Here is a 25,075-nt window from a genome sequence, read left to right on the forward strand (position 1 = left end):
GGCATTCTTATATGCGTAACAGAATATGATGATGATGATGATGATCCAAAAAAGAAAAAACCAACAACCAGCGAAATAGTATTGAGAATCACATGAAATCAGGAATAACACGATAAGAACATAAGAATTAATAGCATCTATTATAACTCGGCATTCTTATATGCGTAACAGAATATGATGATGATGATGATGATCCAAAAAAAAAACCAACAACCAGAGAAATAGTATTGAGAATCACATGAAATCAGGAATAACACGACAAGAACATAATGATCAATAGCATCTATGCGTAAAAGAAAAACCTCATATGCACGGATAGTGTGACTATATATTTAGTAGGATAGTGTGACTATATATTTAGTAGGAAGAGTGTTTTGTAGAGGAGAACAAATGAATACGAGGAGATAAGGAAATTATTCAAAAGCATTGCCAACGTCACGGCTTACGGCTACTTTCCATATAGGACGGAAATGATGTTTAGGACGGAAATGATGTTACAAAAACAAAAAGAGTTCTTGACACTCCCAACCATTTTTTTTTTTTTTTTTTTTTTGATAGAAAATTTGCCACTGCCAACTTGTATGTGTGTTCAAAATTTAAATATAAGTAAGATTAAGATTAAGACTAAGACTAAAAACAGATAAATGATAAACAACTTGATAATTTTGTGAAATTAACTCCTTTTCTAGCAACCAGAGAATGAAGCAAGAAAACACACATGCCTTTAGTTTTATTTTCTTCTGCATTAATTTAACCAATATATAATTATATAAATGATGGCATGCTGTGTCAAATTTAACTTGTATTACATGTGAAGTATGTCTCAACTACATTTTTCACCTTGGTGACCAAATATCACACAATGCAACTTTTACTAAAAAGTACAGTTATTTCCAAAGTTTGAAATAAATTAAAAAAATAATAACATAAAAATAGATACAATATATATTTTGTATATTGTGTCGTATCCTGCGGTAGTTGATGAAGGCACAACTGAATGTTCTTCTACAGTGAGGTTGAGGTTTCTTTCTTGGGGGTATTAGAGTGAAATATTTATCTATGACCTCTGGTAGTTTTAGGATTTTTTTTTTTTTTTTTTTTTTTTTTTTTTTTTTTTTTTTTTTTAAGTTCCTTCCTCAACTTAAAGAAAATCCGGCTCAACTTTATTTTGTCTTCATGTTGATCGATACAGCAGGATTATAGCATCATGGCCTTGTGGATGAGTACTACCCCGATATTCGCTATAGTTATTATTCCTATTTAAATGAGTTATCAAAATAGTATAGAGGGACAATCGACGAAACAAGAATATGAGTCAACAAATTTGAACTCCTATATAGTCATAATCAGTAGCTTCAATGCAATGCGGGGCAGCGGTCGCTGATCAAGCAGGAAATACAGTGGTAGAAACAGGGGAAAAAAATATAGAAATAAACTACTTTCTGGTCCCAACTCATTTGCAGGTTGCATATAGAAAAAGCCATGTGGCTAAATGCCCTGTAATTATCAGGCTACAGAACGTAAATACAAAATCTATGTTGCAACAGGAATCAAATTCAAGGACCCAAGATAGAGTCACAAGAATTAAAGAGGGTTTTGCGATTAGCCGACGGAAAAGAAAAACGACTACAGAAAAGAGAGGATAATTGATACAGGGATCAAGGGGGCTACAAAAATTGCATTGAAAAACCAGGCACTATCCTCTACATTTCAATATTGTCCCAGTCAATCGATCTGGTCTCAAAACCGTATTCTGGTTGTTGGAGCCTGTTCCGAGCTAACTTGCTCATCATAGCAAGACCTGGGAAAAAAACGCCAAACAAATAATTATCAAGACTGACCTAGAAGAGAATATCAAGTTATGAAACCGGAGTGTGCAATTTTTTTTATTTTTTATTTTTTGCAAATGATGAACCAAATTATTGGATAACTGAGTGCGTGAATGTAAATGCATTGTTTATTATGAATCATTTAAAACAACCCAGGGACGAGTATTATTTGGTCAATGGCGATACCGTCAATTACTCTGTAAAGAGAAGACCACCAACTTTCCCTAGAGATCGCATAGTGATCCAGAGACTCATCGATTTCTTTGTTATGTTTTCCTTCCAAAACTCCCTGCAAAGTTATCACCGCATCCTTTGTTTTCTTGAGGATGTTCTCCTCGTCAATAATTTCCAACCTTTGAAGATCATTCTGCGATGAGCTGAGGCTAATACCAAGGGCGTGCTTGGCAGCAACAGTCCAGCGAGAAGAGGCCAGCCATTTCCTTTGTCCATCTAGCCGTTTACTTTCTTCTCTTGCCAACCGATTTTCTTCTTCTCTTTCACGTACTAAGCTGCGTAGATATTGAGCATTTGCAACTCCTGTGCTTTGAACCATTTTTGAGAAAGCACTGTCTTCCTTTGACAGCAGTGCCTCAGGAGTATCATATTCTAGAACCTGGAAAATGCAAACTCGAACATTATAAGCATCGAACTCAAAGATTTGAAATCAAACTTATTGGTCTGTTTGGACGTAAAGGTTACAATCATGAACAGAGATCCGTCCTCTCTTCACAAAGTTATTCCACTAGGACAATGGAAGGAAACATGGAAGAAAACAGAAGGATATAATTTTATAGGATTGAGCTAAAAGAGGCTCAGAATTTGAGGCATACCCGACCAGCATCAAGCAGAAGAACCCGGTCACAGTCAATAATGGTATTTAGTCTGTGAGCAATAATGAGCATTGTACATAATTTAAATTCTTCCCGGATAGTCTTTTGAATAAGAGCATCAGTTCTAACATCAACAGCTGCAGTTGCTTCATCAAGAACCAGAATCTTTGATCTGCGCAACAATGCTCGAGCAAGACTTAATAGTTGTCTCTGTCCAACACTGAAATTCTCCCCAGCCTCTGAAACCTTGGCATATTGGCAAAAGGTTTTTAGCCTTTACATATATCTTTCTAAGTGGCACTAACAAAAATGAAGTACTAAAATTGAGGATAGAGGTGGACTCGCATCCTGTAATTACAAATGGAACTTAATAGTCGAGGAGCTTTATACTATGGTTGAAATCTAGCCAATGAGAGAACTCACTTCTTTTACTATAAAAAAATAATTTATAATTGCTCAAGCCTAACAATAAAAGATGTTCAGGGGGAAAAAGGAAAAAACATCAAGGATGTAAATCTAGATAATGTCTACGCTCCTTGTTATAAAAGTGTTCAATCTTCTAACACTTTAACCTTTATTTCCATCGGAAGAATTGTGACCTAGTTAGCAATGAAGATCCAGCGAGCAGAGATGGATACATACCTCAGCATCCAATCCAAAAGAATTCCTTGCAATGGCGTTCTTCAAATGCGCCCTCTCTAAAGCTTCCCAAAGGTCTTGATCATTATGTTCATTAAAGGGATCAAGGTTGAATCTCACAGATCCTAGGGGAAAAAAAGAATAAGAAATCAAGTTGGCCATTAGGAAAATAACTAGCAAATAGAATAATTCACATCAGTTGCAACAAAATTGTAGCCACCTTTTTTAACTCACGGAAAAAAAATAAAAAGAAAAAAAGAGGGCAGGATTTATCGAGATGGTTAATAAGATGACAACTTAAAGGAGAAGACATATTTTTGATCGCTCATAGGAAAAAAATTGGCAAACGAAAGATAATAAAGGATTGAGAAACTACTTTTTAAAATGAAAAACATTTTGGGTGTTTGGAATTGGTTTCATAGTGTTTTTGAAAACGTTTCTACATGTCTTTTGAGACACGAAAATGAAAACGGTTTAAAAACCGTGTTTGTATAGCAAATGTTGTGAAAACGAAAACAAAAACAAAAAACAGTGATAAATAGTTTTTCTGAAAGAATTAGAAAACGGTTGAAAGTTGTTTTCCATTTTCTGTTTTTATTTTCTAGTACTTATCAACAATGTTATAATATATTAATTAATAATTATAACCAAACATGATTTCACTTTTTTATTATACTCAAAACAATCTCTTTAAAAACCAACCAAACGCAATTTCAGAATCAATTCCAGAATGATTCTCAAAACAATCTCATTTTTACTTTTATACTGAAAACAAAATCATTTTGAAATGGTTACCAAACGGGCCCATTAACTCTTTTTCTTTTTAAAAAATTGATTAAGTTGTATAAGAAATCAATAAAACAATAAATTTTAGACTCTGTACCTGAGAAAAGAACTGGTGACTGTGGTATAATGCCAAGAACTTTTCGCAGATCTGCTAGTCCAAACTTTCCAATATCACAATCATCAATCAAAATTCTTCCTCTTTCCAGTTCTACAATCCGAAATAAAGCATTAAGCATGCTGGACTTCCCTGCACCAGTCCTCCCAACAATTCCCACCTTATCGCTTGGTGATATTGAGAATGACAACCCGTGTAGAACTGGAGGAAGTTCAGGCCTGTAACGAATAACAACATCCTCAAATTTAATAGCCCCAGCTGAAGGCCATCCAGGAGGGGGGCGGTTACTCTCTATAATAGCCGGAGCTTCAGAAGGTAGATCTATATACGTGCCAACTCGCTCAACAGCATTTAAGCTATTCTCAGCCAGACTTGCAAGTCTCAGTACAGCAGTCAGTAAACTTGTAATGTTTAGAGCATAACTAAGAAGAAGACCCATTGTGGAAGCAAACTCTTGCTGGTGAGCTGCCCTCCCATTCTGCATGACAGCAAAGGTTGCAGTAAACCATATCATGAGGCCTCCCACAGTTTCCAAACGAATAGCAAGCCAGCGGTTTCCACTCATGTTCACTAAGCTGAATCTGATATTATTATTTACGGATTTTCCATTAATCTCTGCCATCCTATCATACGCTTTGTAAGCACGAATAGTTGATAGGCCGTTCAATGCTTCTCCAAATTGCGCATAAACAGGGGATCTGCTTATGGAGTCCAAGCGTTTCACTTCCCGGGCCGTGCTCTAACACACGGATAGAAAAGAAAAGTACCACCTATGTTAGCAGACATCAAAAGGACTTCATAAAAGTAATAGCAGTAACCGGCATTTTACTTTACCTGGTAAAAGAGATATGCTGCATAAAACAGAAGCAAGAGTGGCATTATGGCCCATAAGGACATTGTGCTCACTATTCCTATCAGAATAAAAGTAGAAAGCAGCTGTGACACTTGGCCTAGAAACATATTCACAAATGGAGCAACACTCCGATCAATGTCACCAAGATCCTTTGCAAATCGATTAATGATCCGTCCAAGGGGATTGGTGTGAAAGAATACCATTGGAGCTCTTAATATAGAGTTAAGCATGGCTTCGTGCAGCCTTTGAGCAGCATAAAGACTTGAAATAATCAACCAACAGGAATTTCCCAATGACACCGTAATCTGAGACCAATAAATGTTTAATAAGAAAAAAAAATGAGAACTGAAAACAAATTAAAAAAAAATGTAGTCTCCAATTGCCTATAAGAAAACAAAGCATCGAAGTCGTTAGTTCATTAATTCTCCTAAAAATTAAGGTGCTAAAAGGTGGATCTACATTCCCCGCTCATGTGTGGGTGTGAACAGTTTCAATGAGAGACAAGGAAGACAAATTTAAATAAATCTAAGACATTGGGCCCAAACGTCAAAAAGATATCAAAATGGGGACAAATTCAAACTTTTCCCACACCTAACAACAAATCAGGCAATGCACTTATAGTAGTTCCAACTTAGGACCACTTGCTGGAATACCATGTTAGTTTACCAATTTTTCTAAAAGCTTAAGTTGATTAAAGGCGGGCCAACAATAGTAAAAAGAATAAATTAGAAAAAAAATAAAAATAAAAATAAAAATTCCAAGTTCAGTGTAGTTCAGTTAAAAGAAAGTAAGCTGGAATTTGTTAGGTTGCCATTTCACACCAAAGCCTAAGTTATTTGGCGATTCCCCAATTAGCTTCTATAATCTTTAACACTAAAATCTTCATGTGTGGGTTTGGCATACATGTAGACATAGATTAACAAGGCCCAAGACGAGAATGATTTAAATGAGAAGCCCGGGACAAGAGAACCAGACATGAAAATTAATGACCAAATTGGATAGTGTACTTTCATAGGTTTGAAAAACTAAAGAGGGCTTACTCTGCAATAGTATTAGATTATAAATCTCCCCACTCAAGCTATTAAGTGGCCCAACATTGATCTTTATATTCTTGAAAAACTAATCTGTTTAATGTCGTCTTACCTGAGCAAATGATAGAAGCGCATATATCAGATTGTAGAAGCCAGGATCATAATTCACTGAAATTCCTTGATCAGTCCAATGGCTTAACCAGGTGCTACTTGAAATTCGTAGAATCTCAGTCAGGACATAACAGCTAAAGAGAATCATAACCACCCACAAACCCCCCAAGGCATTCTTATATCTGTGCCCAAAAGGAGAAGGCAGTAGGATCAATAAGTTATCTCATCAATACTTACAGGCAGGAATTTGAAATAGAAATAAAAATAAAAAGTAATAACGAATAGTAATGTTGCTTTTTATAGATCTTCAAGCACAGGAATAAAAAAGAGATTTATGACCTTGCCAGGACCCTCAAACTGACTACGCCCGTTTCACGTTCTTCCTGTTTAATAAGAATAGATCTTCCTTCTTTTGGTTTTCTCGAGTCATTTGCGTTCTTCTGAGCATCATTAAGAACTCCATTGGCAAGTGCTTTTGAAGAGACATTGCTATCAGTGGTTTCATGATCGCCTTCCTTTTCTTCGACATACTCTTCCATCTTCCCCGCATTTTCCATCAGCTTTTGGAACAGCACGCCAATATTGGATAGTTCCTCAAATGTTCCCTCCTCTTTAACTGTCCCTTCGTGGACCAGGATTATTTTATCGACTTGAGAAAGAAAATGTAGCTGGTTTGTGACAAGAACTCTTGTTTTCCCTCTTAATTCTCCTCGAATGCATTTCTCAAAAACCTGGAGTCAATTAATAGCACAAGTTAGTCAAATATATAATAGTAACTAAAAAAAAAAAATCATCCTTCAATCTGAACAGCTAGTCTTTTCTAGCATACGTGAGTATCAAATTCAAGATTGAAGAAACAACAAGAATACAAATGTTCTAATGAAGCGCGTCTTGAAACATAATACCAACCTGTCGAGCCACATGAGCATCCAAAGCACTTAGTGGGTCATCAAAAATGAAGACATCAGAGTTCGAATATACAGCCCTAGCCAATGAAACTCTTTGCTTTTGCCCACCACTAATGTTCACACCCCTTTCACCAATCTCAGTTAAATCACCACCCTGCAAAATGCAGGAAGTCAGACAGGCTAGAATCTTAGGCCCAAAGATGAAAAGAGGCTTGTATGGCATGACTTACAAAACTAGCTTCAAGTTAAAACTCGGGAAAAAACTTACAGGAAGCACGTCAAGATCAGGCCCTAATGCAGTTACATCTATTGCTTTCTCGTATCTTGCAGGGTAGAAGGGTGAACCAAATAAAATGTTATCTCGTACCTGCAAAGGTTGATATTGAATTTAGCACCATATGAAATTCACCATTATGTGATATTCAATTCATGTCCTAAAGGATCCTATCACTTACGGTAGCATTAAAAATCCACGAAACTTGTGGAACATAAGCAACTGTTCCTCGTATATCAACGCTCGAATCTCCCACCGAAGGAAGCTCCCCAAGCATCGCCGATATAAGTGACGTCTTTCCTTCTCCAGTGCTGCCAACTATTGCAACTAAGCTTCCAGCAGAAATATCCAAATTGATATTTGACAACGTGGACCTCTCTGCCTGCAATAGAAATAAAATTTTAAGGCCGGAAGATTGCATAAATATTGTGAAAGCAACAATAAGCTACAAGTTTTCAAATACCATTAGGAATATCAAAAACAGAAAAAATAATTTTCTTACTAATTGAAATAATAACAGAACATTTTCACAAGCAAGCGGTACCTTTAATAAAGGTATCGATCAAAGTAACACTAATTTATGTTGCACATATCGAGTAATATAAGTTGAAAAATCTTTGAGCGTATTATAACTGGTATTACTTCAGTAAAGACCAATTCACAATTTTCATTCTTGGAAGTAAAATGTAATTTCTTATTGAAAAAAAAAAGGTTTTAAATAACTATTGTATTTAAAAAAAAAAAAAAACACACACACACACACACACTCGCTCTCTCTATACGAAGACATTACTACTTACTTTCTTGTTCACATGTCTTAGTCATGAAAGTATCAATACAAAAAAAAAAAAAAAAAAAAAAAAACAAAACAGAAAAAAAAAAAAAAAAAAAAAAAAAAAAAAATCATCATATTTAAGTTAGACCTGAGAATCCCAAGAAAAATTTCCATTTTTTATCGAAATCGCTGGTAGTCTTGGATCAAGAGGAGGATTTGGCAGAAGAATCCTGTCCTCAGCTAAGAGTAGCTCCTCCAAACGTTTTAAGGATACATTTGCATTAACCGCCTGTCCAACTAAAGCATCGTTAGAAGCATAAAGTGACAATTTTATTTAAAACACATCACATGTGAGACCAGAAGATATACAAATGAAGTACACAAAACCTGAGTTATAATATTAGGAAGCATGAAGAGAGGAAAGCGAAGCACAGCAAACAAAGAAAGCGATGTAAATGCTACTGAAGGCGTCAGAGTTCCCCCAAGCATAGTGAACATTCCAAATGAAATCACAGTCACAAGAACTGGAACGCTGTTCAGTATAAATGCATTAAGCTGCCCAAAAAAAAAAGAGTTGTTGAGAATCATGATGTCACCGAGATTATACAAACATGGGCTTTCGAATATAATAATTATAACATTAATAATGATAATAATAATCAAGTAGATTAATCGAAATATTAGAGTCACATAATGTATTAATCAGTTACAATGTCAATATTTCCAACATATTTTAATATCCACTTTTTTCTTACAAAAACTCGTTTTATTGATCATAAATCAATTACAAGAAGGATAAGATATTTTCCATGGGAATTATAGAAGAAATAGAGGAAAAGGATAAAACAAGCAAAAAAACAAAAAACAAAAACAAAAGAAACTGAAACACACAACTAATCAGGACACAACCTAAAACCAAGAACAATACCAGAACAGTCACCAAAGACCCTAACAGCCCCTACGGCCCCATGACATTTTTCCAATTCATAGCAGTCAATTGAAGACGAATAATCCTTTATCATGCCCACAGATTTTAACATCCCCTACTTGATTTATAAGAAACAGAACCTTTATAAGTAAGGCGGTCCATAGATTGTTCAAGCACAAAAGAAAATATAACCTCATGTCATTACTTTCAACAATCTTCAGGTATATGAAACTGTTAGCAGATAAGATCTTTTAGAGATAGGTTGAATAAGTCAAATAGTTATCTTTATTATTTAGTTTATTATTTCCGGTTATTTGGATTAGGAATTATCAATTAGTATTTTGAATTCAAATAGGAAGAAGATAATGGACTTAGGTATTCAAGCCCTAGTCTATTTAAGTTAACTTTCTTTCGATTAATAAAGCAAGGCAGATTTATTTAAACTGCATTCATGGTATCAGAGCCTTGAACTCTGAATATTTCAATGGCAAAAACGGCCATGATGGGGTCCTCACATGGAGATGATTCCAAATCAGAAAACTCCGATAAAACTCACGCCGATCAGTCCGTCACGGCATTTCAAGGTGGAGACAATAACTCTCTCCAAATTACGGCTCACAAACTCAATGGAAAAAATTATCTTCAATGGTCTCAGTCAGTAAAGATTGTGATCTGTGGCAGGGGAAAATTCAAATACATCACTGGTGAAGCTAAAGCTCCAGCACCGACCGACTCTACATACAAAAAGTGGTTTGCCAAAAACTCGATTGTACACACATGGCTTATCAACTCCATGGAGCCCATGATCAGCCGCCGATATCTCTTTCTTCCTACTGCTAAAGACGTATGGGATACTGCAAAAAGAACATATTCCGATCTTGGCAATGCCTCAAAAGTTTTCGAAATTCGCACAAAACTGAAGGAGATGAAGCAAGGAACCAAATCGGTTACCGAGTACTTCACCGATCTGCAAGACAATTGGCAGGAATTGGATCTTTTCCTAGAAGAAGATTCGGTTTGTCCTACGTGCAATGTAAAGCAGAGACAGACTCTTGAAAAAGAACGGGTATTTAATTTTCTTGCAGGATTGAATCGGGATCTTGACGAAGTCAGGGACCATGTTTTAAGCAGAATGCCATTCCCAACAACCGAAGAAGCCTTTGCCGAGGTTCGTAGAGAAGAGAATCGCCGAAAGATCATGTTGTCAGAGGAAGAAACATCCGGTGGAGCATCAACAGAGGGCTCGGCTCTGGCAATTAGGAATACTGCACAACCAATAAGGGACAACAGTGAGTCTAGAAACCCACAGCGAGGAGAACGAAGGTGGTGTGACCATTGTAATCGACAAGGACATACACGTGACACATGCTGGAAAATTCATGGTAAACCCGCAAATTGGGTTCCCCGAAGACAGAATGAAGGACGAGCGCTTCAAACTCAATCAAACCAAGACAAAGGAGCAACAACAGAAAACCAGAAATCACTTTCGTTTAGCAAAGAACAGATTGAGCATCTCTATCGCCTCCTCAACCAATCACCTGCCTCATCCTCGTCAACTCCAAATCCCGAATCCTGTTCTGTAGCCCATATTGGTAACTTTCACTTATCCTTTAAGTCTACCTTCCACTCTAAGGAACCATGGATCATTGATTCTGGTGCCTCCGACCACATGACAGGTGTCTCTGATTTTTTCCTCTCTTATACCCCTAGTCATAGTCCTGTTAAAGTAAAAATTACAGATGGATCCTTATCTTCGGTTGCTGGAATAGGGTCAATTCAAGTATCCAAAGACTTAACACTTGAGTCGGTTCTTCATGTTCCTACCTTAAGATGCAATTTGTTATCCATAAGTAAACTCACTCGTGATAATAACTGTGTTGTTATTTTTTACCCTTCTAAATGTTATTTTCAGGACCTATCATCGGGGAGGACGATTGGCAATGCTAGAGTTCATAAGGGGCTTTATTACCTCGAGGACATAGAGAGTGAGAGTCAACAAGCATTTGCATCTGGAGTTTCATCAGTTTCTGTTTCTAGTAATAGGGAAATAATGTTGTGGCATCATAGACTTGGCCACCCTAATTTGTTATATTTAAAACATTTATTACCACCCTTATTTAAGAATAAAAGTACTGTTTCTTTTCATTGTGATATTTGTCAATATGCGAAACACACTCGGGTACCATTTTCTCCCAAACCTTATATGCCCTCTAGCCCATTTGCTTTGATTCATAGTGATATCTGGGGACCGTCAAGGATTACCACAACAAATGGAAAAAGATGGTTTGTGACGTTTATTGATGATCACACACGAACAACTTGGGTATACCTTCTTCGAGAAAAATCAGAAACCTGCCAAGTGTTCCGAAATTTCAATAACATGATCCAAACCCAGTTTCAGAAAAAGGTATGTGTATTGAGAACATATAACGGGAGAGAATACTTTCAGTCTATCTTGGGAGAGTACTTACTACAACAAGGAATCATTCATCAAAGTTCATGTGTGGATACCCCGCAGCAAAACGGAGTATCGGAAAGGAAAAACAGGCACTTATTAGAAGTAGCTCGCGCACTCATGTTTACAACAAATGTTCCCAAATATCTATGGGGAGATGCTATCTTAACTGCTGCGTTTCTCATAAACCGCCTAACTACACGCACCTTAAAATTCCATTCCCTATTATCCCAGCTCACAAAGACCTATCCACATCTTAAAACCATAAATAACCTTCTGCTCAAGACGTTTGGCTGCACTACTTTTGTCCATATTCATCCCCAAAAACGAACCAAACTTGACCCTCGAGCAATTAAGACTATCTTTCTCGGCTATTCTCCTACCCAGAAAGGATACCGATGCTACTGCCCTAAGCAAAAGAAAATGTTTATCTCACATGATGTCACCTTCTTCAAAGACATGCCATATTATTCCCCCAGTTCGCTTCAGGGGGAGAATCATGATCAAGAAGCTCACATATGGGATTGGGACACCATTGCTCTGCCTATATCCGAAACTCCACCTATGTCTATAACCTCATTGCCCGAGACTGAAACTGAAACAGTTGCAACTACACCCACCACATCCGACCTTACCACTTCCAACATCATACCACCCTCTGAAAAAATGCCACAGCAAACACAAGTACCTTTTCCTGAAACAAAAACAGGAAGAGACCTCAGTGGACCAAATCAACAAGTGCTACATGTTTACTCTCGGAAAAAACATTCTCAAGGAAACAAGCCCCTCATGAACACCATGCACTGTCCAGAATCCGAACCAATGCTAGGAACTACTTCCTCAAATCTAGGTAATTCGGAAGACACTTGTGAAACGCTAGATATACCAATTGCCCATAGGAAAGGTGTTAGAACATGTACACAACATCCCATATCCAAATTTGTGTCATATGATAATTTGTCTCCATGTTTCCGTGCCTTCACCACAAAGTTGTCTAGTGTCAATATTCCCAGGTCAATAGAAGAAGCTCTAGCTGTTCCTGAATGGAAAAACGCAGTACTTGAAGAGATGCAAGCGCTCGAGAAAAATAACACATGGAGTGTGGTTGAACTACCACAAGGCAAGAGTGTGGTCGGATGCAAATGGGTATTCACTGTCAAATTCAAGCCGGATGGATCAATAGAAAGGTACAAAGCACGACTCGTTGCAAAAGGTTTTACACAAACCTATGGAATCGATTACACTAAAACATTTGCCCCAGTTGCAAAGTTTAACACAATAAGAGTCTTCCAATCTTAGCGGCAAATCTGGATTGGCCTCTGGTTCAACTTGACGTGAAGAATGCTTTTTTAAATGGTGAATTGGAGGAAGAAGTGTATATGAGCCTACCACCCAGGTTTGAAGAGGGTAAGAGAAACAAGATGGTGTGCAAGCTGAAGAAATCGCTATATGGACTAAAACAGTCTCCGCGCGCATGGTTTGATAGATTTTCAAAGGTGATCAAAAGCCACGGATACTCACAAGGACAAACCGATCACACGTTGTTTGTTAAGCACTCATCAGATGGAAAGATCACAGTCCTAATAGCATATGTAGATGATATAATACTTACTGGGGACAACTTTGAAGAAATGAAGAGAATTAAAAGGTTAATGGCTAAGGAGTTTGAAGTTAAAGATCTTGGTACGCTGAGATATTTCTTGGGAATGGAAGTTGCAAGAAGCAAAAGTGGGATCTCCATATCACAAAGGAAGTATACACTAGACCTATTGCAAGAAACGGGTATGCTGGGGTGCAAACCGATAGAAACTCCAATTGAACAAGGAGGCAAGGCAAAAGCAATTGGTGGAGAGATGGCTGATAGAGAAAGATATCAACGGCTAGTGGGAAAACTGATATACCTCTCACAAATGCATTCACCACGCCAAGGACACTTCGAAGCTATTTATCAGATATTGAGATATCTCAAAAAAACTCCGGGAAGAGGATTATTTTTTGGAAAAGAAGAAAACAGGAGAGTGGAAATCTTCACTGATGCCAATTGGGCCGGATCTGTCGAAGATAGGAAATCAACATCCGGATATTGCACATGCCTTTGGGGGAACTTAGTGACTTGGCGCAGTAAAAAACAGTCCATAGTAGTAAGAAGTAGCGCTGAAGCTGAATACAGAGCCATGGCTCATGGCATCTGTGAAGCAATTTGGTTGAAACGGTTGCTAGAAGAGTTGAAGATCAGTTGTGAGTTTCCTATGCAACTCTACTGTGATAACAAGGCTACTGTCAACATAGCACACAACCCAGTTCACCATGATAGAACCAAACATGTGGAGGTGGATAGACACTTTATTGCTAAAAAGCTAGAGAAGGGAATCATCAGCATTGAGTACATTCCTACAAGACAACAAGTTGCGGATATACTCACCAAAGGGCTTTCTGAACCAACGTTTGAGTATTTTGTAGGCAAGCTTAGGCTTATTGATATCTACGGCCAAGCTTGAGGGGGAGTGTTAGCAGATAAGATCTTTTAGAGATAGGTTGAATAAGTCAAATAGTTATCTTTATTATTTAGTTTATTATTTCCGGTTATTTGGATTAGGAATTATCAATTAGTATTTTGAATTCAAATAGGATAGATTATTTTAGAGAAGATAATGGACTCAGGTATTCAAGCCCTAGTCTATTTAAGTTAACTTTCTTTTGATTAATAAAGCAAGGCAGATTTATTTAAACTGCGTTCAGAAACAAACAAAACAAAAAGATTTGATGTCATACCGCTCCTAGAAGTGATGCTTTCCAGAACCAGGATAGTTCATCAGTCCGAACATTTTGTACCTTAGATTGGAAACTGCTCTCCCATGCATAGCATCTGATCCATGTTCAACACGTACCATCAATACATAAATATTTATGTTTATAAGAACACAATTTTAAAATGAAGAAAAATTACAACAAAAGTAACATTTTAGAGACAAGAAGTTCTCAAAGAAAATAGAAGCCAAAAGAACTAAAAATGAAATAAATAAATAACTAAGTCATACTTCACAGTATCCATTGCAGCCAAAATTTCATTCATGAGCCCAATTCTCTTGTCAGTACGTTGCAGCCCCTCCTTGGTCAATTTTTGCATCCTGCTTATCACAAATGTCTGTTCCAACAAAATAAATCGAGAATGTTAATGGTAATTTATTTTTATCAGGTACGGACATCTTACTATCAAAAAAGAAAGCAATGTTGACCCGAGGAAAAGAAAATTTTAAAATATCATATATGCACGTAGATAATAGATAAAACTTGGAAAAAAGAAATAAACTTATGATCAACATGAGCTCCGGTATTCCCTATTATAGAAATGATATCAAAAAGATGAGTGAAAGTGTAACGCTGGGTTCCCAGCTCCAGAAGGAAATCTGACTGAATGATCATGCATGAAGGTGACGAATTTAACACAAGCGTAAATTAAGGCAAAACAAACAAAAACATAGAAAAAATGGTAAAAGAGGAACATTTAAATAGGGTAACACTTAACCTGAAAGGGGAACATAAGAACCAACAGCAATGCACCTAGCAGTGAAGCAACATGCAACTGCTGATACAGAAGGACCATAGAAACAATGATACGAAACGGAGCCGACCATAAAGTGTGAAGCGATTGACATACTTGCTGTAAAATGTCAAATAGAAAGTAGTTAACCAAGGTAGTTTTAGAAAAATCTAGAGAGTTGACGGTAAAATATTACAACAAATTAAATCAAGAACTGAGACGCAAAGATTTGTTTTCTTCTCTGGTTGAACAAAAAATAAGCACGCATACCCATAAGCGGATACACTTAAGTCATTAATGCATCAAAACAACATGAGTTGTAAGACTAATCGAACTTCGGTATTCTACCCATTAAGAAAATGTGCGTTTATGTTTGGATGAACAACTGGCTGTGTGGATCAGTGGTTTATGTGCTCACAGAAACTATGGGTGTTAATGACAATTTCATCTCCCCTACTCTAATTGACAAGGTTATGAAATTAAAATTCTGAATTACCTGTGGCAAGGAAGTGACTTTTTCGCCGAGATATAACAAAATCTCCCTAAAAGAAGCTATTTGTTTTTTTTTTTTTTTTTTTTTTTTTTTTTTCCTGTCCCCTTTTTTTTTTTTTTTTTCAAGACCCGTGTGATGATGAAATGTACGCCTGTTTGTTTCGTAGGTCTAAACTACAATTCAAACCTTTTTACTATAGTGTTATTTCTCACAAAAATTGGAGTCTATGTAAAACTTTCTGTTCAGACCTATGAATCAAGTGGGCTGGTAGTACTTTCCATAAGGAAATACTGAGATAAAATTTTCAACTCAGGAATCTATCTAGCCTAGTGCCTGATCAGCTAATCATCTACCAAAAAACAACAAAAAACAAAAAAAACAAAAGAAAAAAACAAAAGAAAACAAAAGTTGAACCGTTAACACGGAATACAAATGGTAGAAAAAAAAATAAATATGAACTAAACAATAAATAAAAAAAAGAGAGGACTATAGAAAAGAGAGAAGCTCCTGCTTCTCTCTAGAATTTTACTAGGTTTAATCATTTTGATTAGGATTTTAGAACCAGACATAAGGTTTTCATTTTCAGATTAGATAACTCAGGCAATTCCAGCAAATTGTGGTTCTTTGGTGGTTGAGAGAGTGGTGGGGTTCGGTTCTAACAAAAAGGCCAGAGTTTTATGGAATAGTATGGTGCTTTCAATACTATGGACTTTGCGGATGGAAAGGAACGCCCGGATTTTTGAGGAGAAGGAAATGGAGATAATGGATCTTTTTGAGAAGGCAAAGTTCTCCGCGTCAATATGGGCTGCTTCAGATAAAGCTTTTGAAGGATTCCCCTTTTCTTCGGTCATTTTGAATTGGAAAGATGTAATAGGCAACTGATTTGAAAGTTTTTGTTGTGTTTTTGCATTTTTGCACCTGGTCAGCTATTGGCCTTTTTGTTTTCCTTGGTCTTGAGGATACCTCGTCCTCTGACCTAGTTTATTGATCCTATCAATAAAGTTTTTCTTATAAAAAAATAATAAAAAAAGATTAGATAACTCAGGCAGCGTGATTGAGATTACGAAGAGAAATAGGAATGAGAATTTTTTGCTTAAAGTAGATTTGGGTGGTGCAGCATGGTTATGCAACGCAGTTGGGGGAAGCATTGCTCCAAGGCAAAGGGAATGGTTTTCGAAGATTTTACAGAGGTCATAACGATCGGATGATCGTAGAATGTTGCAGGAACATGGGGGTGATTTCATGACGGTTTCGAAGATTCAGAATGGAGTATTAAGGAACATAATAGTGCCAGGCGAACATGCATACAGAGGCTGGTACAAGTTTAAGAGGTGTATTGACAGCTTCTTCAATAAGTCGTCCAGGTCAGGAAAAGTTCAGTCAAGTCTAATATCCAAAAAAAAAAAGGCATGAGGTTGAGTATGTAGCAATAGAGAAAGGTTCAACGAGCGCTCTGAAGTCCTGAAAAATGGCAGTAGTGGTTTTCAGGAATAATTTGGAGACAATCCTTGGAAAGCAGATTAGGGAGGAAAGTAGAGGTGATCCCATTAGCTGCGGATAGGGCCATCACGTGGTGTTGCAACGATGAAGAAAAGTCAAGCTTGTGTTTGAACAGGAAATTCGTTGCCAAGGTAAAAACCATGGAGTATTTACTCTCATTGGGAACAAGTTCAGGTGACGGATTGGCACATGTCTTCCGCTGAATTTATGGAATTACCATACGTTTAAAGTGATCGGAGATGCTTGTGGTGGTCTTTTGGAAATAGCCAAGGATACATTGAATCATGCTAAAATTAAAATACGGGGTTTTCCATCAAGCTTTATGGACCCCATATTAGAACTTGCATGTCAAGGGCACAAGATTCATCTAGGCCTCTTTAATCTGAAAAACGAGAGAGAGGTCGGCATGCTTTCAAGAAGCGTTTCAGAGGAAGATGAAGACGATGATGTTGAATTCCCTCGAGTCAAATTAGTCTAGCGTGGATTGTTGATGAGCGGTCGAACACGTAGCATATCAGTGGTTCGCTCGGACGTGGCAAGAGAAGTGGAAGCGCCAGATAAAAGGCAAACTCTTTCAGAAGCAGGGGTGGCTGATTCCAGAATTCTTGGGAGTAGAAATGCTGCCATCCAGAAACCAATTGGGACCCCACGAACCTTCTCATACAAAAAACCTTCAAGGCAGATGCAGGCCTGATTTTATGATTAATAACAACTGGGTCGAGAGAACAGCTTAATCCAATATGCGATGGGCTTGTTTCCTACTCCAATACTGGGCCGATATCAGCGCCTCAAGTTTTTGGGTCTCCAAAGCCCAATTCGTCAAAAGCCCAGTCCCTACCAATCTTGACAGAAAAAATATGCAAACCCACAAAGTGGAAACCCAAGCCTCGTAGTGGGTTTCAAAAGCCCAAGAGTTTTACAAAGAGAAAAAACGCCCTACACTTTCAAACTATAAAAAGCGAAGGAGAAGCTGAGATAAGGAAAATAAGTCCGTTTGATAAAACGTTCATACGCACAAGGAACCGGAAGATTTTCATCCCAATTACGAACACTAAATTGGCAGCAGAGGAGTTTCTTGGAGGCGAATCAGACGCTCATTCAATCGATTCAGGTTCCGAAGCTGATAATTTCATGGGAAGGGACGATTTTTCCTTGGAAGAGAGCAATACCAAATCAGTTTCTTCCTACTACATCTCCTCCAATTCAGATCAGATCGAAGAAAAGCAGGAGCAACTTGTGGGAGTTGAAGAAATAGACTTCTAATAGATGCAGAGGATGACGAGCCTTCGGAAAACAGGTCAGTAGCAATCAATATCTCACTTGATTTTAGTTTGGATCAGGTTTTTCAATCTCCTCCATTAAATATAACTCTTGTGCCGGCTTTTTACCCGTTGCGTTTGAGTTTTGGAAGCGACAATCTAGGCGCCAAAACACTGGAATTGGAGCTTTTACCGGGCGTTCTGAGGGTTCTAAAGTTTTCGTATGGAAAAAAGGAGTTAGTGAGAAGCAGCTTGACCTCAAATTTGGCATTAGGAGGAGACTTTCAGATATGGCCAGCCATCACTTCGCTCATGCAGAAAGTAGAAGAAAAGACGAGCAAAGAAGAGACTTGTAGCGATCCTGAACTCCGATCAGGTTATCGAGTCCGAAGGTGCGCACGATAGAGATATTGAGCTAGATCAATTCAAAGCAGCAACAATAGATGAGCAAAGGGCGGAACCGTCAATAATCTGCAGCTTTTTACAGAAGATGAATTCGGCAGTGGTTAAAGGAAAGCAAAGTGGCATTGATGCGAGTGGCAGTAAATCAGGCACAAGAAAGCTTAAGAATTTGGAGTTTAATATTTCACTACGAGAAGCATAGTAGTGGAAGGGGTAAGACTGATCATAAATGAAAATTATGAGTTGGAACATTAGAGGGGGTAATTCTTCTTCAAAAACAAGAGTTAAGGAGATTGTCTGCAAAGAGAACCCCGATTTGCTTGTAATCCAAGAGGTCAAGAAACAGGAGGTTGATAAAAAATTTGTGGAATGGATTCTGCTTCCAGCAGTGGGTCGTTCAGGAGGAATTTTAGTAGTTTGGGTTTGGGATGTAAGGAGGCTTAAAGTGGTGGATAGTTTCTCTTTTCTTTTTTTTTTTTTCTTTTTTGATAAGAAACGGATAACTTGTATTAGATAAAAGAGAAAGCAAATATAAAAGGGGACAAATAGTCCACCAAGAAAACACAAAAACTACAAACCACAGAAAACAAGCCTAAAGGTCTACTAAACCAGAATCCACAAAAAGGCTCAAGATCCCAACCCCTAAGTGGATCTAAGAAAGATAAACTAGTAAAACCTTTAGAATGGAAAATCCACAAAGCTACCCAATATCACTACTAACTCCTTGTGTGTCTTCAAAGATTCGATTGTTTCTTTCGAGCCACAAAGACCAAGTGACTGTAAGAACAACTGTATTCCAAAGCCTTCCTAGCGACAAATCACTATCAAAAAGCTCCACTATGCTATTTGGGGGAACCCACACCAACCCGAACTCACGCAGAACACGGTACCAAATATTCAATGCAAAAGAGCAATGGAGGAATAAATGATCAGTTGTCTCTTCAGCATTTTTACAAAGAACAGCCCACCCAGGGGAGAGATAAAGGTAAGGCTTCCTCCTCTACAACAAATCCTGAGTGTTGAGCTTCCTTAAGGAGGAGCCAATTGAAAATTTTAACTTTAGTAGGGACCGAGGCTTTCCAAATAAAATGACACAAACTAAAACTGGGTAAGCACTATCATCAATAAAGGATTTGAATAAATATTTGCAAGAGAAAAGTCCTGAACTATCCAACTCCCACGACCATCTCTCAGGAGTAAATTCACTTAATCTAACTCCCTCTAAACAAGTCAAAAGCTCTGCCAACTCACCCAATTCTCTCTCACTGGAGAGAAAAAAGAAAAAATTGAAGCATTGTGAAGAGAAGAAATTCTGTATAGGCTTGGAAAACGGATTGAAAAAGGCCCCTCACCCGTCCACTCATCCTCCCAAAATCTAGTTCTCCTCCCATCCCCCACAATCAGGTTAGCATGAGTTTTAAAACACCCTGCAGATCCTGAATGGCTTTCCAAGGACTCCTAAAAGTCGTCCTGACACCAGCCCCTGTTTCCCAATCTCCAAAATTTGACCCATATTTTCTTTTTATCACTTGACACCACAAAGAATCGCCCTCCCTAGGAAACCTCCACAGCCACTTAGAAAGTAAAGCTTTATTGCAAAAAATCAAATTACCAATCTCCAGTCCTCCTTTCTCCTTAGGTTTGCACACTTCGTTCCATGCCACCAAATGAACAGAATTTGAATCCTCACTACCCTCCCAAATGAACAGAATTTGAATCCTCACTACCCCCCCAAAAAAAAGTTCCTCATTAACTTCTCAATCACCACTGCAACACCTTATGGAATTTTAAAGATTGAGAGGAAGTAAATCGATAGATAAGATAAAACCGATTTAATGAGCGTCAATCTCCCCCATCGAGACAAAAACGCTCTCTTCCACCCATCAAGTCTCTTAGCAACTTTAGCAACAACCGGTTCCCAAAATGCGTGACTACGAGGATTTCCACCTAAAGGAAGGCCAAGATATTTAATTGGCCAAGCTCCCACCGAACACCCCACAAGGTCGGCAAGACTCTCCACTACTTCCACCTCAAGGTTGACCCCCAAAATAACGCTTTTTCCAACATTAATTTTGAGCTTAGACACGAAGCAAAACACATCAAGAATAGTCATTAAAGATTGAAGATTGGCCTCGTCGTTTTCCAAGAAAAACAAAGTATCATCCGCGAATTGCAAGTGAGATATCTTAGTTCCCTCCCCAAACTAACATTTTTTCCAACATAAATGTTGAGCCCGGACACGAAGCAAAACACATCAAGAATAGTCATTATAGATTGAAGACTGGCCTTGTCGTTTTCCAAGAAACACAAAGTATCATCCGCGAATTGCAAGTGAGATATCTTAGTTCCTTCCCCACCAATTTTTAAACACCGCAATATTTCTTGATTAACTGCTCTATCCACTAATCTCCCCAACACATCCGCCACCAAAGTGAAGAGAAAAGGGGACAAAGGGTCTCCATGTCTTAAGCCTCTTGAGCCTTGAAATTTCCCCATCGGTCAGGTATCATTCGAGAAAAGTGGTGGATAGTTTCATGGGAGATTTTTCTGTGTCAATTAAGGTGAAGGAGGAGGATTCTAATTGGTGGTTCTCTGGGGTGTACGGCCCTAATAGTTATACTAAAAGGAACTTGTTCTGGGATGAATTAGCTTGTTTTGTGGAGCATTTGCGGGCTGAGATGGTGTGTGGGAGGCGACTTTAATGTAGTAAGATATTTATCCGAGAAGTTGAATAGGGGGAGAGTAACCAAAAGCATGAAACTCTTTAACGAGTTAATTGGTGAGTTGAATTTGAGAGACCCCCCATTGAACAATGCAAGGTTTGCTTGGTCCAATTTTCAGGTGACTCCGATATGCTGCCGGTTAGACAAATTCTTATTTTCAGGAGATTGCATGGATGGTTTTGGTTTTTCTCGTCAAGAGGCAGTAATTCGTGCAGTGTCAGATCATTCTCCCATTATACTGACGAATTGGGGCCCATTCCCTTTTCGTTTTGATAATCCGTGGCTGGACAACTCTAAATTCCAGAAGAATGCAAAAGATTGGTGGGAGTCTAATGATGTTTCGGGGTGGGAAGGTTACAAAGTTATGAGAAAACTGAAAAACCTAAAAAGCAAGATTAAGGAATGGAGTTTTCAGATCGTTGGGGAAGAAAGATTGGAGAAGTTGAAAGTCCTTAAAAGAATAGAAGAATTAGACAAATTGGAAGGCACCCAAGCTTGGCCAACCGTCTTGCTCGATAAAAGGCGAAGCTTGAAATTTTCACTGCATCAAATTCTAGAAAAGGAGGCGAGGATCTCTAGAATCAAATCAAAGATTAAGTGGGCAAAAGTGGGGGCTGAAAACACCAAGTTCTTTGATAGGATTATGTTAGTAATTAGGAATCAATATAATAAGTGGTTAGTGGTTTGTTATGTTTGTTAAGTAGTTAGTAGTTAGTTAGGCCTTGGAATTGGTGAGAGGAATAAGAGTTAGGAGTATAAATAGAACAGGGGGTAGAATAAGTGGCATTCATTCATTTTGTACAAACTTCTGAGAGGAGAAAGTCTAGGGAGAGCAAGGGATCTCTCGAAAATCCCCATATTCTTTCTGTAACTAACTTCCGCCATTAATACAATCAAGCTTTTCTGATATTTTCCTTCCGATTCTGCCATAATTCAACCTTCCGATTCTGCCATAATTCAACTATCAGTGGATTGGAGCTTATCATTCTTCCACCGATTATTGAGTGCCAGGAAATCAAAGAACTTAATTTCCAAGCTTGAGACCAGAATGGATAAGGAAGAAGAAATAGTAAGAGGTTACAGAGTACTTCAAGAGATTGTACACTTCAGCAGATTCAGGTTTCATTGGGATCTAGGGGCTGGATTGGAAGCCTATACTTAATAGCAGCGCCGAGTCTTTGGACAAGCAGTTTGACTTGGAGGAAATCAAATGAGCGGTGTTTAGTTGTGATGGGAACAAAACTCCGGGCCCTGACGGTTTTTCGATGGCGTTTTTTCATAAAAGCTGGGATTTTGTTAAAAATGATATAAAAAGGGAGTTTGATGAATTCTGGACCAGCGGAGTTATCAACGGACTCACGAACTAGACCTATATCCGTCTCATTCCAAAGAAGCTTAATTCTTGTAGAATTGGAGACTTCCACCCAATTAATCTAGTAACCAACCTTTACAAAATAATCTCGAAAGTGCTTGATGAGAGGATAAAAGAGGTGTTGGAAGACACTATTGCAAAGGTCCAGGGGGCGTTTGTGGGAGGGGGACAGATTTTAGACCTTGTGCTAATAGCAAATGAAGTTGTGGAAGATTATAGGTCTGGGAGGAAGGGGTTGTTTTTAAATAGACTTCGAGAAAGCACATGATCGGGTGGAGTGGAAGGTTTTAGATTTTGTCCTCGAGCAAAAAGGTTTCGGGGCTCGGTGGAGACAATCGATTCAAGGATGTTTGTCATCGGTGTCGTACTCAGTCATGATAAATGGCAGACCGCGAGGCAAATTTTCAGGCTCCAGAGGTCTTAGACAAGGGGACCCACTTTCCCCTTATCTTTTTATTTAGTCGCAGATGCTTTGGCTAGATTGGTGGACAAGGCGGTAAATTTGTCTATTTTTGAACCGTTTCGAGTAGGTAGATCCGAGATTCAGATTTCTCAACTACAGTTCGCCGATGATACTTTTTTCTTCTATATCTCTCCAATCTTTTGTCTCTGTTGGACGCTTTTTGCCTCGTCTCCAGCCTCAAGATCAACATGGAGAAGAGTGCACTCCTTGGTATTGATATCGAGGAAAATAGGCTGCTTAGGTTGGCAAATGTGTTGGGATGTTCGGTGGGGGAGTGGCCTACAAAGTATTTGGGTCTGCCTCTTGGTGGTAATCCCTTGCTCGCTTCCTTTTGGGAGCCTGTGGTGGCCAAAGTAACCAGAAGATTGGCTGGCTGGAAAAAGGCTTTTCTCTCTAAGGGAGGTAGATTAACAATGATTAATCGATACTTTCGTCACTACCGGTCTATTTTCTTTCGGTCTTCAAAATTCCAAAAGGAGTAGCGGCTGAAATAGAGAAATTAATAAGAGATTTCTTTTGGAAAGGTTATGATAACGAGGAAGTAGATCAATTAGTTGCATGGAACATAGTGTGCAGATCAAAGTGTAAGGGTGGGTTGGGGATGGGGAACATTTTGAAGAGAAACGAAGCATTACTATGCAAGTGGTTATGAAGATTTCCGTTGGAGACTGATTCTTTATGGCACAAGGTGATTAAAGGCAAATATGGATTGAACCCAAACAATTGGGATGCAGGGGGAGCGAACAGAGTATTTTATAGATGTTCTTGGAAGGCTATTCAACACTATGCTGGTGATTTTTTTCAACAGGTCCGATCGAACGAGGGATCAGGGCACATCATTAGATTCTGGGAGGACAGTTGGTGTGGCGATGGTCCTTTTTCAGAAAGATTTCCAGGCTTGTACAGGTTGTCACTTAACCACAATCAGCCCATTTCTCACTTTTTGGCAGATAACAATCAGAGGGGGGAGAGCGAGTGTCTTTGGGATTTAAAATTCCCTAGGAATTTATCGACACGAGATTTCAGAGATTGCTGGCTTATTGGCAGACTTAGAGGGTGTTCAAAGGTGGGAAGGGATTCAAGATAGAAGGATTTGGAATGTTGACAATTCAGGGTTTTTCTCAGTAAAATCCTTATTTTTTGATAGTTGATCATGCAGTCCCGGATTTTAAATTTTATGATTTTATATGGAAAACCCAAATCCCTTCTAAAATTAAAGTGTTTTGTTGGTTACTACTTGGTAAATTGAATACTCACAATTCCTTGCAAAAAGGGAATCCATTTCTTGTTATTTCTCCAGGTTCGTGCATTCTTTGCAAAGGAAGTGGGGAGTCGGATCACTTATTTTTACCTTGCCAATTTACATAGAAGATTTGGTGCTTGTTTCTGAAGGAGATGGATTTGTTGTGGCCTTTACCCAAAGACTATAGCGGCTTAAGGGAGTTGTTTCTAGGATCAGGCTCAAATAATAGGCGGGGTCAATTAGGAAAGGTGGCGATGATAGCTATTTAGTGGGGAATTTGATTGGAGAGGAATCAGAGGATTTTTGAAGGGCTTGTGGAGAATCTAGACACAATTTGGGACAGGATTAAGATTAATACTGCTTTCTGGATTCATTGTGATAAGGAATTTAGCGACCTTTTGTTTTCAGATCTTGTTAGGAACTAGTCATCTTTTTTATAGCTTCCTCGATTGTTTCTGGTGTTTTTTCTCTGAACTTTGTTAGGAACCTTTTTGTTCCTTTCCCGATGTAATCCTTTTTCTCTTTCCTTAATAATACTTTTCATC

The 25,075-nt window shown here is 38.2% G+C and overlaps 1 protein-coding gene across 2 annotated transcripts in view; it reads right to left on the reverse strand.

The window, feature by feature from the left end:
* Window positions 1-1,423: 1,423 nt before the first annotated feature.
* The window catches only part of LOC21393246 (ABC transporter C family member 2), a 41,031-nt gene continuing 17,379 nt past the window's right edge, over window positions 1,424-25,075 (reverse strand). For both annotated transcript variants that reach the window (XM_024174674.1, XM_024174672.1), the window contains 16 exons: window positions 15,061-15,195; window positions 14,573-14,679; window positions 14,307-14,400; window positions 8,539-8,706; window positions 8,300-8,440; window positions 7,558-7,758; window positions 7,371-7,469; window positions 7,104-7,256; window positions 6,534-6,925; window positions 6,196-6,376; window positions 5,034-5,357; window positions 4,182-4,938; window positions 3,302-3,423; window positions 2,660-2,905; window positions 2,016-2,442; window positions 1,424-1,801 (listed from right to left, as the gene is read on the reverse strand). In XM_024174674.1, the coding sequence (XP_024030442.1) occupies window positions 1,704-1,801; window positions 2,016-2,442; window positions 2,660-2,905; window positions 3,302-3,423; window positions 4,182-4,938; window positions 5,034-5,357; window positions 6,196-6,376; window positions 6,534-6,925; window positions 7,104-7,256; window positions 7,371-7,469; window positions 7,558-7,758; window positions 8,300-8,440; window positions 8,539-8,706; window positions 14,307-14,400; window positions 14,573-14,679; window positions 15,061-15,195 (3,645 nt within the window). In that variant the 3' untranslated portion in view covers window positions 1,424-1,703. The remainder of the gene's footprint in view (window positions 1,802-2,015; window positions 2,443-2,659; window positions 2,906-3,301; window positions 3,424-4,181; window positions 4,939-5,033; window positions 5,358-6,195; window positions 6,377-6,533; window positions 6,926-7,103; window positions 7,257-7,370; window positions 7,470-7,557; window positions 7,759-8,299; window positions 8,441-8,538; window positions 8,707-14,306; window positions 14,401-14,572; window positions 14,680-15,060; window positions 15,196-25,075) is intronic.

Source organism: Morus notabilis, unplaced genomic scaffold (genome assembly GCF_000414095.1).
Source record: "Morus notabilis unplaced genomic scaffold, ASM41409v2 Scaffold104, whole genome shotgun sequence".
Taxonomy (NCBI): Eukaryota; Viridiplantae; Streptophyta; class Magnoliopsida; order Rosales; family Moraceae; genus Morus; species Morus notabilis.